The sequence below is a fragment of the Pogona vitticeps genome, chromosome 4, assembly GCF_051106095.1.
Source record: "Pogona vitticeps strain Pit_001003342236 chromosome 4, PviZW2.1, whole genome shotgun sequence".
Taxonomy (NCBI): Eukaryota; Metazoa; Chordata; class Lepidosauria; order Squamata; family Agamidae; genus Pogona; species Pogona vitticeps.
The window spans coordinates 92,247,261-92,262,643 of record NC_135786.1 but is presented as its reverse complement, the minus strand read 5'-3'; the positions used below and the strand labels follow the sequence as shown (position 1 = coordinate 92,262,643).

Here is a 15,383-nt window from a genome sequence, read left to right as displayed (position 1 = left end):
AGAAAGCGTATAACACTATTTGGGGTCTAAATAGCATTTTAAACAGATTGAACATGACTGGATGGAATAAGCTGGGTTGATGTTGGCCTGGTCTGTGGTTAGAAAGAAGATGAAGGAATACTTCTTCTCTATAGCAGTGCAAATTCCTTGTTGAAAGGGTTGAAAGAAAAAGCAATAATATATACAAACTTTAAAAAAAAAACTAAGAAGCCTGATACAAACACACTATTATAAAACTGAATATGTGTTTTGTAATCTGTCCTTTTTTGTGGAAGTTCATATTTGTTTAAGAGTGATCAGTGTGATAGCCTCTATAATCTTAGAGCTAAATCCAGCATTTAGATTCAGGGAATGAACTGAATTTAACACTTACATAAATCCTATTGATTCCAAAGATGTGCTGTGTTTGGAAGTAAGCTGCCATGAGGTCGCCCTGATTTAAAGTGACCCCTATGAATGAGGGACTCCCAAAAAATCCTGTGCTTAACAGTTCTGCTCAAAGCAAGACTGTAGATTTATTTATGGAATCAATCCATCTTCTATTTGGTCTTCCTCATTTCCTGCTGCCTTCAGCTTTTCCCATCATTATTGTATTTTCCGATTAGTCTTGTCATGATGTGCCAAAAGTATGATAGCCTCAGTTGCATCATTTCTGCTTCCAGTCATGATTTTATATAGGACCCACTTGTTCATCTTTCCCGCTAGTCCAGTCTAGTTAGTTAATTTCATTGTATTTTAGAACAGTGGACGCTAGATGTGTCTCATCAGTATTTTAAAGCCCTATGTAGTGGAATTCTAAGGAAACTTGTTTCTAGATTATGACGATGGCCTTATTTTTCACCCTTCTCCTTTTTGTCTTTGAACCACCCAAAACTCAGGATCAGCCATTGTATGAAGTGATACAGGAAGCTATGCAGAGACATATGCAAGGCATAGACTTTCGAGAAAGGAATGCTGGTCCACAGATAGACCGAAATATGAGAGATGAAGGTAGGTGACCATCTGAAGAATGTCTTCAAGGCTTTGATATTTTGAAGGTGGTTTTATGTTCCTTGATTGCAGTAAAATTAGGTGATCCTTCCTTTAACCACTTGAAAAATTACTTTGAAAATCTACTTCTAAACCTTGTAAGACAATCTGCCAATATGCTACTTCTAAAATTTTATGCACCAATATTTAAGGTATCACTTCTGCTAAAAGGCCTTTTTTTATATAGCTACCAATTTAGACCTTCTTATTAACTATCATAATATCTTGAGTGTTAGGATATTATTTCCCCTCCCCCATGGCTCCTTGGAAATTAAGTGGATTATATGGTTGGCAGGTTTTAATGTGGCAGCAGGTGTGGATATGGAAACTGGCTTTATATATGGAGGGAACCGTTTTAATTGCGGGACATGGATGGATAAGATGGGAGAGAGTGAGAGAGCTCGCAACAAAGGGATCCCAGCAACTCCAAGGTACACCATAAAAGACTTTGCAGCATAGTAGACATCTTAAATAAATTTGCATAAATATTCTAATGCATTATTTGCTTTTTGCTTACTTTTCAAGTGTGCAAGCCAGGGTGGATAAAAATCAATGATTTTTTAAAAAATTGATTTAAATTACAATTTAAATTTAAAATGATATTTTAATTTAAATTTTAAAAAGCAATTTAAATCACATCCACCCTGCAGACTAATAAAAATACTATCTTTGAATTACTTTTGGTAAGAAAAATTGCATTTTCGTTTTGTTGTGAAAAGTTACATTTCTGACAGAGCATTTCTGGAACAGGGAAGGGGAACATGTAGGTTGCCAGATGTTGTTGGACTGCATCTTTCCTCATTTCTAGCCAGTATAGCCGGCGGAGTGGGATAGCAGGAGTGGTGGCTCAACAAAATCTGAAAGACCAGATATTCTCTACCCTCATTCAGTGCAAAAATGTGCTAAAAAATATGGATGCCTGCAGAGTACCAGTTTTCCTTGAGTGCACTAAGTACAATTAAAATAACTGAGCATGAACAACTTTGTTCACAGTCTTGCATGAGGAAAAAAGTGTTATAAGTTGTTATTTTGTCTGTGATCAGAACCGTACAGTGGACCTTCGACTTACGGAATTAATCCATATTGGAACGGTGGCTGCAAGTCGAAAAGTCTGTAGGTCGAGGCTCCATTGACCTACAATGCATTGAAAACCGATTAATCCATAACCGGCCGTTTTTGTTCCATTTTTGTTCCATTTTGGGTTTTTTTTTCTGGTCTGTAGGTCGATTCTCCGGCTGCATCGAAACTACATTTTGTGGCCAGAGAAGTCTGTAACTCGAAAAGTCTGTAAGTCGAGGGTCCACTATATTCTCTGAGTAGTAATACAGCCATAATTTAAAGTATATTAAAGTGGTACTTGGAATGATCCAAGTTGTGCACTCTTGTTTGGGACTCTTCTCTGAATGAACATCCTGAGGTGCAGTGTGAATATTACTTATTGGCTGAAATCCAGCAGTATGTCACAGCTAAAGTGGGCCCTCTGAATCAACGCAGATTTGGGGTTTGTTAACATCTATGTCAAGTTCCATTGGTTCAGAGGGTCTGCTCTGGATTTCAGCCAGTATCTTCCTTATAATTGGACTTTAAATCTGTGCTGTCTGGCTTCCTTTAGAGATGGTTCTGCTGTGGAAATTGTTGGTTTGTGCAAATCGACAGTTCGCTGGTTACTGGAGTTGTCTCGGAACAATGAATTTCCTTATTCTGGCGTTACTGTGACAAGACATGGTGAGGAGTCATACTTAAAATGTACAATTAAGAAAGGAGAAAAATGTACTACTACAGCTGAATGCAGTTGTCTATTTTTATTTTTGTTACTATTTTGTTCTTGTCTCGTAGTTCTGGTAATAACATTTGAATAGTGTTTTCACTTCAGATACATTATCTACTTGTAATACGTACACAAATGTTTAAGGTAAAGCAGCGGTTTTAGAAGAAATCCAGTGTTAGACCAAGCTAAAGTGGATCCATTGAGATTAGTGGGACTCATTAGTCACTGATTTATGTAAGGGCATTGATTCCAATGTATCTTCCCCAGCTTGGGTTATTACACATTATTACTAATTTTGCAACAAATAAGGATAGTAAATAATTCCCACTGATGTTAAAATTTTATGAAAAGCCTATCTTTTTTTATATTGTACTGTTTTCCAGGGAAAAAAGAGACAATTACATACGATCAGTGGAACAGAAAAATCCAAGCACACTTTGAAAAGCTGTTCTTTGTCTCTGAGAACCCATCAGATCCCAATGAGAAGCATCCATCACTGGTTCATAAGCGGGGCATCTATAAGGACAGCTGTGGAGCATCAAGCCCTTGGTGTGATTATCAGCTACGGCCAAATTTCACCATAGCCATGGTTGTGGTATGTGTTGTGGAACTATATTGCCCAATATTCTCTTTTTGTTAATATTAAAATAGTCTCGCATTTTTCTTCTTTGTGAATGCTTTCCAAACTTATTTCTGGGTTATCTTTAATGTTAAGCAAAATATGATGGAGTAGGCGGTCACTGAACTTTAGCTGTGAAATAATCAGTATTCCCCCAAGTTTTTAATATGTTTTTAGATCTGTTAACTGGTTTTCACATTACCATGATCGTTTAGTGTTCCTGAGGTACAAATAAACCAGTTAAGTGCTGAGGGCAGGAAGTTTTGGTTTTATCACATGAACAACAGTCGATTGCGGGTGGTGTGTTCTCCATGTTTGCATCAGTGGGTACTCATTACCCTTTGCTCGTACAGAAGACCTGTTGCTATTAGAGGGAGGATCTCCCATGCACGCAGCTGCAAACCAGAGAAAGCACGGAGTGCTGTGGCAACGAGCATTATGTCCCACATTTATGTAATAGGATTCTGTCCTAAATGGCCATTGTAGGTTACACAAAAATGGAGGGGGGGCTTGTTTGTTTGTTTGGGTTTTTTAGCTACCTTTCAACTTGTACTAGGCTGGGATACTTGGTGGTTTAGGCATCAGGCTGCGGCGCCAGAGGCTAGGAGTTTGATTACCCACTGGGACTTCCAGAGAAACACGTCTGTGTGGCCTTGGGCAAGCTGCACCATCGCAGAATGAACCCCGGAAGAAGGGAATGGTAGACCACTTTCGAGTACTGTCTACCTAGAAAACCCTGAAAACAGTCAGCATAAGTCAGAATTGACTTGACAGCACCCAAAAATATGGAGTCTTCATCAGGCTGTGGACCAGTATATTGTGGATAATGCAATATATATATATAAAGGTCCCAAAAGTCATGGTAGAAGTCTACGCCAGGTCCCTTTCTTAAAGTTGACTTTAAAAATGCAGGCTGCAAACACAAGTCAGGAATGTTGGTTTCAAATTCCAACCCTGTCAGTTTCAAATTCCAACCCTGGTGGCCACTGGTTAGATTTTCTCTCCTAACTCATCAGACATAAGGCTACCAGGTATTATTCCACACTTTCTCTTTCCCCCATCACCACCTTTTTTTTTTCAATCTCAGAGTTCCTATTTGACTGAGAAAAAAGTTTACACAAAAATGTGGCAAAGCCCCATTGGAGAAATGGGAATAAAGTTTAGTTTGTTCACTAGGTAATGCCAATGGAAGCGCAATTAATAGGATTACTTTAGTGATTGGAAACAGATGTTTTCTTCAGTTTGCCACCTTGCTTGGCTGATGTTAAGTGTCCCTTTTGTCTTCTAGACAGTGCTTTGGGTTTCTATTCAGAGAATTGCCCCATACCTCAGAAGAAAAAAGACCAAAGTTGTTTGGTCCTTACATGATACAAAAGTAAGGGCAGGAGATACCTTTAGTAGACAATTTGAATTTTTTTAAACTTTTGTCCTATATTAGTCTTCATCAGGCTGTTCACTAATATATTGTGGCTAGTTTGATGACATATTGGCAGAATTAAAGCATGGACAAAATGCTAAATGTGTATTACTAACTTATTTGACCAGTTTTTAATTAGTATTTTCCTTCTTCTCCCCCCCCCCCGGTTTCTTTTTTGTTATGATTTTTAAAGGCACCTGAAATGTTCTCCATTGAACGTGCTTGGAAGGCACTTGAAATGGCAGAGCAAAAGCTACTCGGTCCACTTGGCATGAAGACTTTAGACCCTGAGTAAGTATGATAGGAGATTCATGGTGTCCTCAGAAGAGTGTCAAACTAGGAGTCAGGAGACCTGGCTTCAAATCCCACTTTGTCATACAGGACAAATGTGAGGAGTTATACTTCTATGCCCTTCTCTGAACATCTCAAATACCCAGAAACCCACATTAGGGTTTCTCTAAATTGGAAAGGATGTGACAGTACGTAGCAACAAGTGAGTCCCATTCTATCTCATACAGGATTCCCTGGCCGAAAAAAAATTGTTAAATTCTTAAAATAAGTCAAGTTCTGCATGGCATAAACCTTTTTAAAGCTTCTTAACTGAACATTTGATATCCACTGAATCCAATTGGGGGAGGGGATTAAATTCTAGCTTTCAACTGAAACTGCTATATGGAGTTTTGCTGAATGCTACCATGGAGCATATACAGTGGTACCTCGACTTACTAACTTAATCCGTATTGGAATGGCATTTGTATGTTGAAAAGTTTGTAAGTCAAGGCAAGATTTCCCATAGGAATGCATTAGAAACCATTTAATCTGTTGAGGCTGTTTTTCGTTTGTATGTCAAGGCGCTGTTCATAAGTAGAGGCATTAGTTCCCATAGGAACTAATGCAAAGCCGGTTAATCCATACTCTACCACTAGGGGGAGAATTTTTTTATTTATTTTTTCTTCTTTTGACCTAAGATGAACTTAGGCCAAAAAAAGGGCAGAAAAGGGTTGTTGTTTTTTTCATTTGTAAGTCGAGGCTCTGTTTGCAAGTCAAAGCAACATTTTGCGGACGGAGCTGTTCGTAACTCGAAACATTCCCAAGGAGACAAGTCGAGGTACCACTGTGCATGATTTCTGGAAACCATTGCTTACAAGTGACACCATCTATTGTAATACTGTTTTCTACAAAGACCCAATGAACTAGCAACTACCAAGAAGTCCTATCATCAACAGCACCAACTCAGGTCTTGCAAGCTGAAGATCATGGCTTCCTTTAATAAGGCAACTAAATTCATATCCAGTCTTCCTCTTTACCTGTTGACTTCATCTTTTCCCAGTCTTATCTGTTCCAGTGAGTCTTGCCTTATGCCCAAAGGAGATAGCTTCAATTTAGATGTTTTTGCTTCTAGAGAGAGTCCAGGCTTTATTTGACCTAGCACCCACTTATTTATCTTTCTGGTGATCCACGGTATCCATAAAGCTCTAACACCACTTCTTGAATGAATTGCTTTTTTTTCCCTTGTGAACTTTTTGCTTGTCTTTTTTTGTTTCAGTGACATGGTTTACTGTGGTGTTTATGACAACGCCTTAGATAATGATAACTACAATGTGGCCAGAGGATTTAACTACCATCAAGGGCCGGTACGATTTGTTCTTCAGCATTTTTCACCAGTAGAATTTGAATTTTCTTTACCAGGAATCTGTTTCTATGATCCTGTGTTTGTTGCTTTGTTTCTTTTTCTTTTCTTTAAGGAATGGCTTTGGCCCATTGGATATTTTCTTCGTGCCAAGTTGTACTTTTCCAAGCTAAAGGGTCCAGAAATCTACTCAAAGACTGTCTTTTTGATTAAGAATGTTCTTTCTCGCCATTACGTTCATCTTGAGAGGTATTCATTTGTACAACTTAAAATTATTGCTGTGGGACACTGTGACTGAAATTCTGTTGCTCAGTTTAGTAAATTACAGCTAGAGTAGGCCCACTAAATAAGTTCCATGTATTCAAATGGGTCTTCTCTAATTGTGGTTTACTATGCTAAAAAAACAGGATTTCAGCCTATCTGTTATTGGGTACTGAAGCCTATAGCAAAATTAGGAGGAAAGGAAGGAAAGTGTTTGCAGATGTTCAAGATGTAGGGGTGATGGACACATTGAGATAAATATAAACATATTTATTTATTTATTTATTTATTTATTTATTTATTTATTTATTTATTTATTTATTTATTTATTTATTTATTTATTTATTTATTTATACCCCGCCTATCTAGTCATTTAAGCTACTCAGATACAACGAGTAGCTTGAATTGGAACTAGGCTTATTAGATCTAAGTTATAGTCAGAAAAGTTAGACCAGAGACAAGAAAATTGCCATAAAGATTTCACTAAACTAGCAAGACAGCAAAAATAAAATCAACCAGCGAGAGAAGAGAAACCAAGCAACCAAAGGGGCATACACACTATATCATCTTAATTATTTTCAGTCTCCACCTAATGATTATTTGTAGAAGGGGAAGCCATATTAGTCTGTGCAAGCATTATAGGTGAAAACAACATACAAATAAAGAGTTAAAAAAAGACAAAAATGTAATGGCACTTTAAAGACTAACTTTGCATCTGCATGTCCCCCAAAAAAGAATATAAAAGTTAGTGTTTAAAGTGCCAGCACATTTTTTTCCTTTTTAACTCTTTATTTGTATTTTGTTTTCACAAAATGATTATTATTTATAATTTTGCTTGGCCTTATTTTCTGCTTGTTAACCTACAATTAAAGAAACTCCAGTTCTAGCATCTTCACATCAGTGCAAAAATATAAATATTCTGCAACATTTTGAAAAGGCTAGGACTGAAGTTAGAAATATCTCTGAGGAAGAAAATATCTCTGAGGAAAAAGTGTAGTCAAAATACATTGAGATCAGTGGAGTTTTCTTTCGCCCATCTAGAACTCTCTGTTCTTTTTCCTGTGATGAGAAATCTCCCGTTTTTCATTAATACAATAATTTTTGTAAACAATTAGAAATACAGGTACATTGTCCAGTTCACATCATTCCGAAGATACTGATAAAGACTAATCCGCTTGTGAATTTTCCTTTACCTGTGCAAGATGTGTTCATTTAATTCGGTGGTTCCCAACCCAGACGCTCTTGGACTAGAACTCCCAGAAGCCTTCACCGCTAGTGATGCTGACAACATTTTCTGGGAGTTGTAATTTTCCCAACTTGGACTCCCAACTTGGACCCAAGGTTGGGAACCACCCATTTAACTGAATAAATGAAAACACTTTGTTATTCTTTCTTTTGTTCTAGATCTCCTTGGAAAGGTCTTCCAGAACTGACTAATGAAAATGGTCAATACTGTCCTTTTAGTTGCGAAACTCAGGCCTGGTCAATTGCTGTGATCCTCGAGGTTCTCTATGACTTGTAGAAGTGACTGTCGTTTTTCTTTTCTAAACGCTAGCTATTGTCTTGGATGCAGGCAACTACAATGTCACATGGCTTTTTAAAGTGTCCTGGTTTTAGAAATACGTTGTGTCTGCATGTCCCAAACACTTTTAGATGCCCGTTCTTTAGGAATTGCAATGTAATTTTTAAATTAATCATGAAGAAACTGAAATGGAAACAACCATCACTGAGAAGACTCTCAGATATTTAGAGCGTAATACAATTTTAACAATACTGTAAAGAATTTAAAACTCAGAATCATTCGCATGCAGCAAGATTGTATTTTAGAGGCCTACAGAATAACAACTTATTTTTTAAAAAAATCTTCAAGATTTTTTTAGCCTCACTTTAACAAGGGGGGATATTACACAGGACAAGTATGGACAAGTCAGATTTTGGCAGGGGTATTAAGATTTTGCACACTTTGGTATGCCCTTCTTGTTCCTACACAGTTAATTGGACTGCTCAGGCTTACATTGTCACGGTGTGCCCATGCCATAAGATGTAAGAGTCTCTTTGTCTGATGGAACCTGTTACACTAAAGGAAATCTCTCACCATTTTACTGCAAACCTGCTTAAATCAGTAAAATAATCAGAAGGGCCATCTGTGAGTTGACACATGGCCTTCTGAAAGCAACTACCAATTTAGGAACCATTTTGCAACCACCTCCGCATGATGGCTATTTGTACATCTGCCCTGAGCCATCTGCAAGGAGGGAGTTGCTTTTTTAGCAGGAAGTTGCAAAAGGTTTCTTAAGGCCCATTTGTTCTAGTTATTTTCAGCAATTCTGTTTCGAAAGCAACTGGAACTCAGTATCCTGTGCCATTTCAGTTAATTGCAGTTAATCAGCAAATCCAGATTAGGTGATTGATGTCCTCTTCTACAGAAGGAAAAGGTCAGTCATGGTTTGAGATGTAGTTTGGTGACAATGCAGATTTTGCTGCCCATTTTTAATTTTTGTATGTAATAATAATTTTATAGTGTACTTTAATAATTTCAGCACTGTTTTAATGTCTCTCTGCAGAAGAAAAACATGTAGGTGAAGGTGTGTCGAGCACATGCTTATAGTAAAGGCATGCATGCAAACAATTTAGAAATAATATTATGCTGCTATATCATGGTATGCATTGCCTTTTAAAAGCCATTGTTTAATTTGTTCATAGTGGTACTTTGATACTATGAATAATTTGAAATACCTGAATTGCGAACACTTGCACTGCTTTTCCATTTAAGAAACATAATTATGTGAGTGAATTCTATCTTATAGTTAAGATTAAGGATTTCTATTTTTTTTATTAATAAAGGATAAAATTGTACGGTAAAAATGTAGTTTTGACATTTCTAACCATTTTCAGCCATGGTAATGAGCAGCCAATTACTATCTTAAGTGTTCAGTTTTCTCATATCTTTTTTAAAAAGCTTTTTTACAAATTAGATGCTATCCAATTTCTTTTTTAATAACCCTGTACAAGGGGGGGAGAGACTTTAGTTTTAAATTGAAAGACATACTCTTGTTGCATTTTAACTAAGAAAAACAGTTCTGACTGCATTTTTACAACTATTTGCCTGGGAATAAACCATTTGGGGTTTACTTTTGACTAGACCTATTTGGATTCACTCTGTTACATACTGGGACTGAACACCAGCATCCAGTTTAGAAATTAGAACCTGTTTATATGACCAAGAGATTATCTGCATTATACTCTTTGAAGCAAGTACCTTGGAAGGAAGTAGTTACATCAGAGCAAATGAAGGCGTTGTCCTTAAAAATAACTCCACCTAAATTATCATTTGGCAGATAATATTGATGATTGTTATCTTTTTGGCCCTATGAAATGGCAGAAATTATAGTTAGGTACAGGGGATCCTGTTTCTAAATTACTGTGCTTTAGTACTGAAACCTTAATGGGTGACTCTTTGAGCCACACTAGACATAAACCTGGCACATTCATCTGTGTGGAGGACAGAAGTGCCCCACTTAAAGAAGGGAATGTCTGGGTTTTAATAACAACAAAAAAGCTAGCCTCAGATTGTCTCTCTCTGGTGCATCTCACTCCCAAAGCTGTTTATTTTCAGCCAAACTCTAGTACTAGGGTAAAATTGCTTAAGGAACAGGTCTCCAGAGAGACAAGTGAGAGGGAACATTCAACTACCCTACTCTTGTATGAGCCTTTCATTCTTAATATTGGCCCCACCACATTTTTCTTTCTTGGTTTGGGCCAGTCCAACACTGTCAGTAATGCATCAGTGCCTAGATGGGCCTGGACTTTCACGAAGTTTGAAAAAGTTACATTTATTTCTGGAAAATTCTATATACCATTATGAAGTTCAGTGTGCATAAAACTGTATTTGTACCAAATGTATATTCATATTATTTGGCAAAAAAAATCTTGAATGGCAAAGTGTCATCAGGTCTTCCATTCTGTTGAAGTTTTGTTGGTTGCACTGTCTCGTCTGAAAGTCATATGCATTTCTCATGCTGATAATATTTTTGTACTGTAATGGTAAAAATGCTTAAATATATCTGTCTACATTTATATACAAATAACGTACATAAATATTTTAAGTATGTAACAATAACAAAAATGTATACATGTTAAAATGTTAATATGCTTTACAAGGAAAAAATTAAGCATGCTGATCTTAACTGTTACTCTTTACATTTCTTTGGCTTAGACTTGGTTGTAGAGAAAAAGGATATTTTCAGATAAAATTGTCTAGTTTATTACTTGGCAATTTCAGGGATTAATAATCTTAGGTTATGCCATGGTGGAGAATAAAAAGAAAATCTAGTGTGGAAATTGTACTTATAATATGTGATAAGAAGTGTTTATTAAGATTGACAAGAGAGCAGATTACTATATACTGCAGTTTACAGTTTTCTCTAATAGGCGTTGTAAAGTTAACAGGCACACCAGCCGTATGGTTAGCAAAAGTTTTTTTGTAGACAGAATGAACAAACCAAGGACACACATCTCCTATAATCTACTTTATGGCGTAACTCCTAGCAATCCACGTTTCGTTCTCTTAACAATGGAGCGAGGCCATCTGGCAATCACATCTGTACACGTTTGCTTCACAGTTCAAAAAGCTTTGCGGTGTTCATTTCATTTGTGTTTATCAAGCCTGGAAATCATTCAAAAGCGAGTCATGGGAATACTGCATGTGGTATAATGAGAGGTGTAACTGTTGCGCAGAAAAGTCCTGTGTGTCCGGCCCAATTATTTTTGTATTCTTCTGCAGTTAGTTATGAGTGACATGCAATAAAGTCTGAACAAAACAGCCATTTGCCTTCATTTATTAATATCCTCAGAACTGGAGTGATGATGGCACTGAATCCTAAGAAAAACAGTGGGAAGAATGGGACATATTCATGCTTGTACTATGAGGCAGAAGATTCACCTGAAAATGAGAATGGTTAGCATAGGATTGAAAACTAACATCAGCAATGGGGGATAATTACATGAGTTAGTTTCTTCTTGTAGATGCCTGTCTTATCAAAGCACATGAATGCTCTGGAATTGTGGTGGTTTATTGGGAGTTAGGTTGTGTCTGCCAGCAGACAGCCTGACTATGAGATTCAGTGTAGTGTCATGGAGGGCAGTGCTGGACTGAGAACTGGGAATTCCAAGGTGTCATCCCCAGTGAAGACCCAGAGGCACTCAAGACATGCTCATGGTGACCAACTTCTGCTGCCCTGTGAAGGAATGCCACATACACTACATTTAGCTCACTGAAGAAAATAGGATATTCATCATAATCTTAGAACTGCAGAGCTGGAAGGGACCCTATGGATCACCAAGTCCAGCCCCAGTGAAGGAGACACAGTGGTGAATCAAGCTCCCAACCTCTGGCTCCACAGCCAGATATAGTGGACCCTCTACTTACAGAATTAATCCGTATTGGAACGGTGGCTGCAAGTCGAAAAGTCTGTAGGTCGAATATCCATTGACCTACAATGCATTTAAAACCGATTAATCCCATAACTGGCAGTTTTTATTCTATTTTTGTTCCATTTTGGGTTTTTTCTGGTCTGTAAGTCGATTCTCCGGCTGCAAGTCGAATCTAAATTTTGCGGCCAGAGAAGTCTGTAAGTCGAGGGTCCACTGTACCTAAACCCCCGAACTAAATGTGAATAAAAACTCACAGATACAGTGGTGCCCCGCAAGATGATGTTAATTCATTCCATTGAAATCACTGTTTTGCAAAAATATCTTGCAAAAAGTGTTTCCCCATTGGAATGCATTGAAATCCGTTTAATGCATTCCAATGGGGAAAAATCGTTGTCGTCCAGTGAAAATCACCCATAGGGAAGTTATTTTGCAAAGCACTGATCAGCTGTAAAATTTGTCTTGCGAAAAACGAAAGCGCCGATCAACTGTAAAAATCGTCTTGCTAAAAACGGTCTGGGAAGCACGGACCAAATCGTCCAACGAAATCCCCCATAGGAAAAATTGTTTTGCGAGTTGCTATAGCTGTTGCAAAAAAAAATCGTCGTCCTGCGGATTACCCGTTTTACAGGTAGGTATATAAGCCCAACAGGCAGCCAACATTGAGGTGTTTTGCTGGGAAATCATTCCACTGCACAGAAGATCCTTCACAAACAGGCTGACCACTGTGAATCAGTAGCAATCTCTTCCCTAAAAACAAACCAAATTAACTTTCAAATGCATTTATAAAACCAGTAATCATAAAAATAAAGTGTGTTGAAAACTAGAATTTCAGTAGCTCCTCTAAATTTAAGTAATTGTAATAATTATAACAGGATTTTCTCCTTGGCAAATGTGCTTAAGATTGAAAGCTAAAGGGTTTCTTACTAGTTACACAACCCTTGTAAATATTGTTTCACACGGAATAAAATGGAGGAGTTGGTTGAAAACCTAATGTACATTCTAGACCAGTGGTGTCGAACTGTGGCCCTCCAGATGTTCTTGGACTTCAACTCCCAGAAGCCTTCACCACCACCTCTGCTGGCCAGGATTTCTGGGAGTTGAAGGCCAAGAACATCTGGAGGGCCACAGTTCGACACCACTGTTCTAGACCAGTGGTTCTTAACGTGGGCGATAATGCCCCCCAGGGGGCAATTTCATTTTTCAGGGGGGCGGTAGAACGAAAAGGGGCGGCGTGGGGGCGCTGGAGCAGAAGGGGGCGGTAGGGGGGCGCTGGAGCAAGCCAAACCTGTGAAGATGGCTGCAGCCTTTTTACAGTGTGCATGAATATATATTTTCCTCCAATTTTAATTTAGTTTCAGACTTTTTGTCTTGAAATTTTTAGTTCCTGCATTTGTTTTTATGGCCTTTTTATATTTCTTTTTGCGTCTTAAAATTCACTTGCAGCTAAATCATTAAATGTTACTTTTGGGGGGGCATTTCATTTTCTTGGAATTTAATTGTGTTTTCAGGGGTCATTGGATTTAAGTGTCTTTAAAAAATTAAATCAATCAATCAATAAATAAATAAATAAATAAATAAAGATATCACCGCGGGGAGGGGGGCGATGATAACTTCCTCAATGGCTCAAGGGGGCATTTCTTTCAAAAAGGTTAAGAACCACTGTTCTAGACCATAAATGTTTTATCTTCAGATAACTACAGTACTCTGCTTTGAACTGAAAAATGAAAACAAGGTTCTCACCGTGTGCGAGAGAGAATGCAGCCGGATATTATTTGAAGCTATTCACAGGTGCGATTGATTTGAAGATGTATTTATATCACAACAAATGGAGTAAGATAAATGAAAACGCATGATAAAATAAATTAGAGGAAAATCTATGAATTTCTAACACAGTAGAAATTGTATTCCTTGTGTGGTGTAGTGGATAGAATGACAGATTAGGACTGGAAAACAGGGTTCAAATCCCCACTTGGCTATGGAAGCTCACTGGGGGAGTGGAGCTGGTAAAACCATTCCTTTAATATCTTACTTGCCTTGAAAGCCCTATTAGAGTTGCTATGTCGGTTCTGACTTGACAGCACAGAACACACGCAATGTTGTTTGTGTGCTGTCAAGTCACCCTTGACTTTCAGCAACCCCATGAATGAGCAATCTCCAGAATATCCTGTCATCAACCATCCTACTCAGCGCTTGCAAACTCCGGCCTATGATTCCTTTAGGGAGGCAATACATCTCGTATTTAGCCTTCCTGCTGTCTTCCATCTTTCCCAGCATTGTTGTCTTTTTCCACAGAATCCTGTCTTCTCATGATGTGTCCAAAGTCAGGCAGCCTCAGCTTCAACACTTCTGCTTCCAGAGATAGTTCAGATTTGATTTGATCCAGGACCCTCTTGTATGTCTTTCTGGCAATCCAGGGTATCTGCCAAGCTCTCCTCCAGCACATTTCAAACAATACATGGTGACTGGAAATATGATAGTGTGAATGATCTTGGTCTTCATCTCCAGTGACACATCCTTACACTTGATGATCTGTTCTTGTTCTTTCATTGCTGCCCTTTGAAGTTATGATTATACAAAATTAAGCACAATTAGTCCTTTATGTAGCTTTACATTTGCCCCCAGTCTACCACCAGTCAGTCATCAAATTAAAGGTCGCTATGTTCCCAGCTGTCCAGCGATCTTTGCGAAAAAACGAGAAAGAAATGGAGCTGCCTATTCCAAGAAATCCCCTTCATGGATCGCTGCCTTGTTGTGGCGAAGGGACTTGAGTAACTCAGAGAAGCTAAGGGCTATGCCGTGCAGGGACACCCAAGACAGACAGATCATAGTGGAGAGTTCTGATTAAACGTAATCCACCTGGAGTAGGATTGGCAATGCCACTCCAGTATCTGCCAAAAATACCTCTTGAACAGAAACAAAAGGCTAAAAGATATGACGCTGGAAGATGGGCCCCTCAGGTCAGAAGGTGTCCAACTTGTTACTGAGGAAGAGCGGAGGACAAGTACAAGTAGCTCCAGAGCTAATGAAGTGGTTGGGCCAAAGCTGAAAGGATGCTCAGCTGTGGATGTGTCTGGAAGTGAAAGGAAAGTCCGATGCTGCAAGGAAAAATACTGCATAGGAACCTAGAATGTAAGATTTATAAACCTTGGTAAGCTGGATGTGGTCAAACAGGAGATGACAAGAATAAACATTGACATCCTGGGCATCAATGAACTAAAATGGACAG

The 15,383-nt window shown here is 38.2% G+C and overlaps 1 protein-coding gene across 5 annotated transcripts in view; it reads left to right on the top strand.

Moving 5' to 3' along the window:
- The window catches only part of AGL (amylo-alpha-1,6-glucosidase and 4-alpha-glucanotransferase), a 47,068-nt gene extending 35,520 nt beyond the window's left edge, over nt 1–11,548 (top strand). For 3 of the 5 annotated variants that reach the window (XM_072997943.2, XM_020807128.3, XM_020807129.3), the window contains exons 27-34: nt 879–990; nt 1,325–1,460; nt 2,642–2,754; nt 3,181–3,392; nt 5,027–5,124; nt 6,380–6,467; nt 6,579–6,712; nt 8,129–11,548. In XM_072997943.2, coding sequence (XP_072854044.2) covers nt 879–990; nt 1,325–1,460; nt 2,642–2,754; nt 3,181–3,392; nt 5,027–5,124; nt 6,380–6,467; nt 6,579–6,712; nt 8,129–8,246 — 1,011 coding nt within the window. In that variant the 3' untranslated portion in view covers nt 8,247–11,548. Of the gene's footprint in view, nt 1–878; nt 991–1,324; nt 1,461–2,641; nt 2,756–3,180; nt 3,393–5,026; nt 5,125–6,379; nt 6,468–6,578; nt 6,713–8,128 lie in introns of those variants that run through there. The other 2 variants (XR_013544267.1, XM_078391764.1) reach the window with 2 other exon arrangements.
- Nucleotides 11,549–15,383: the final 3,835 nt, after the last annotated feature.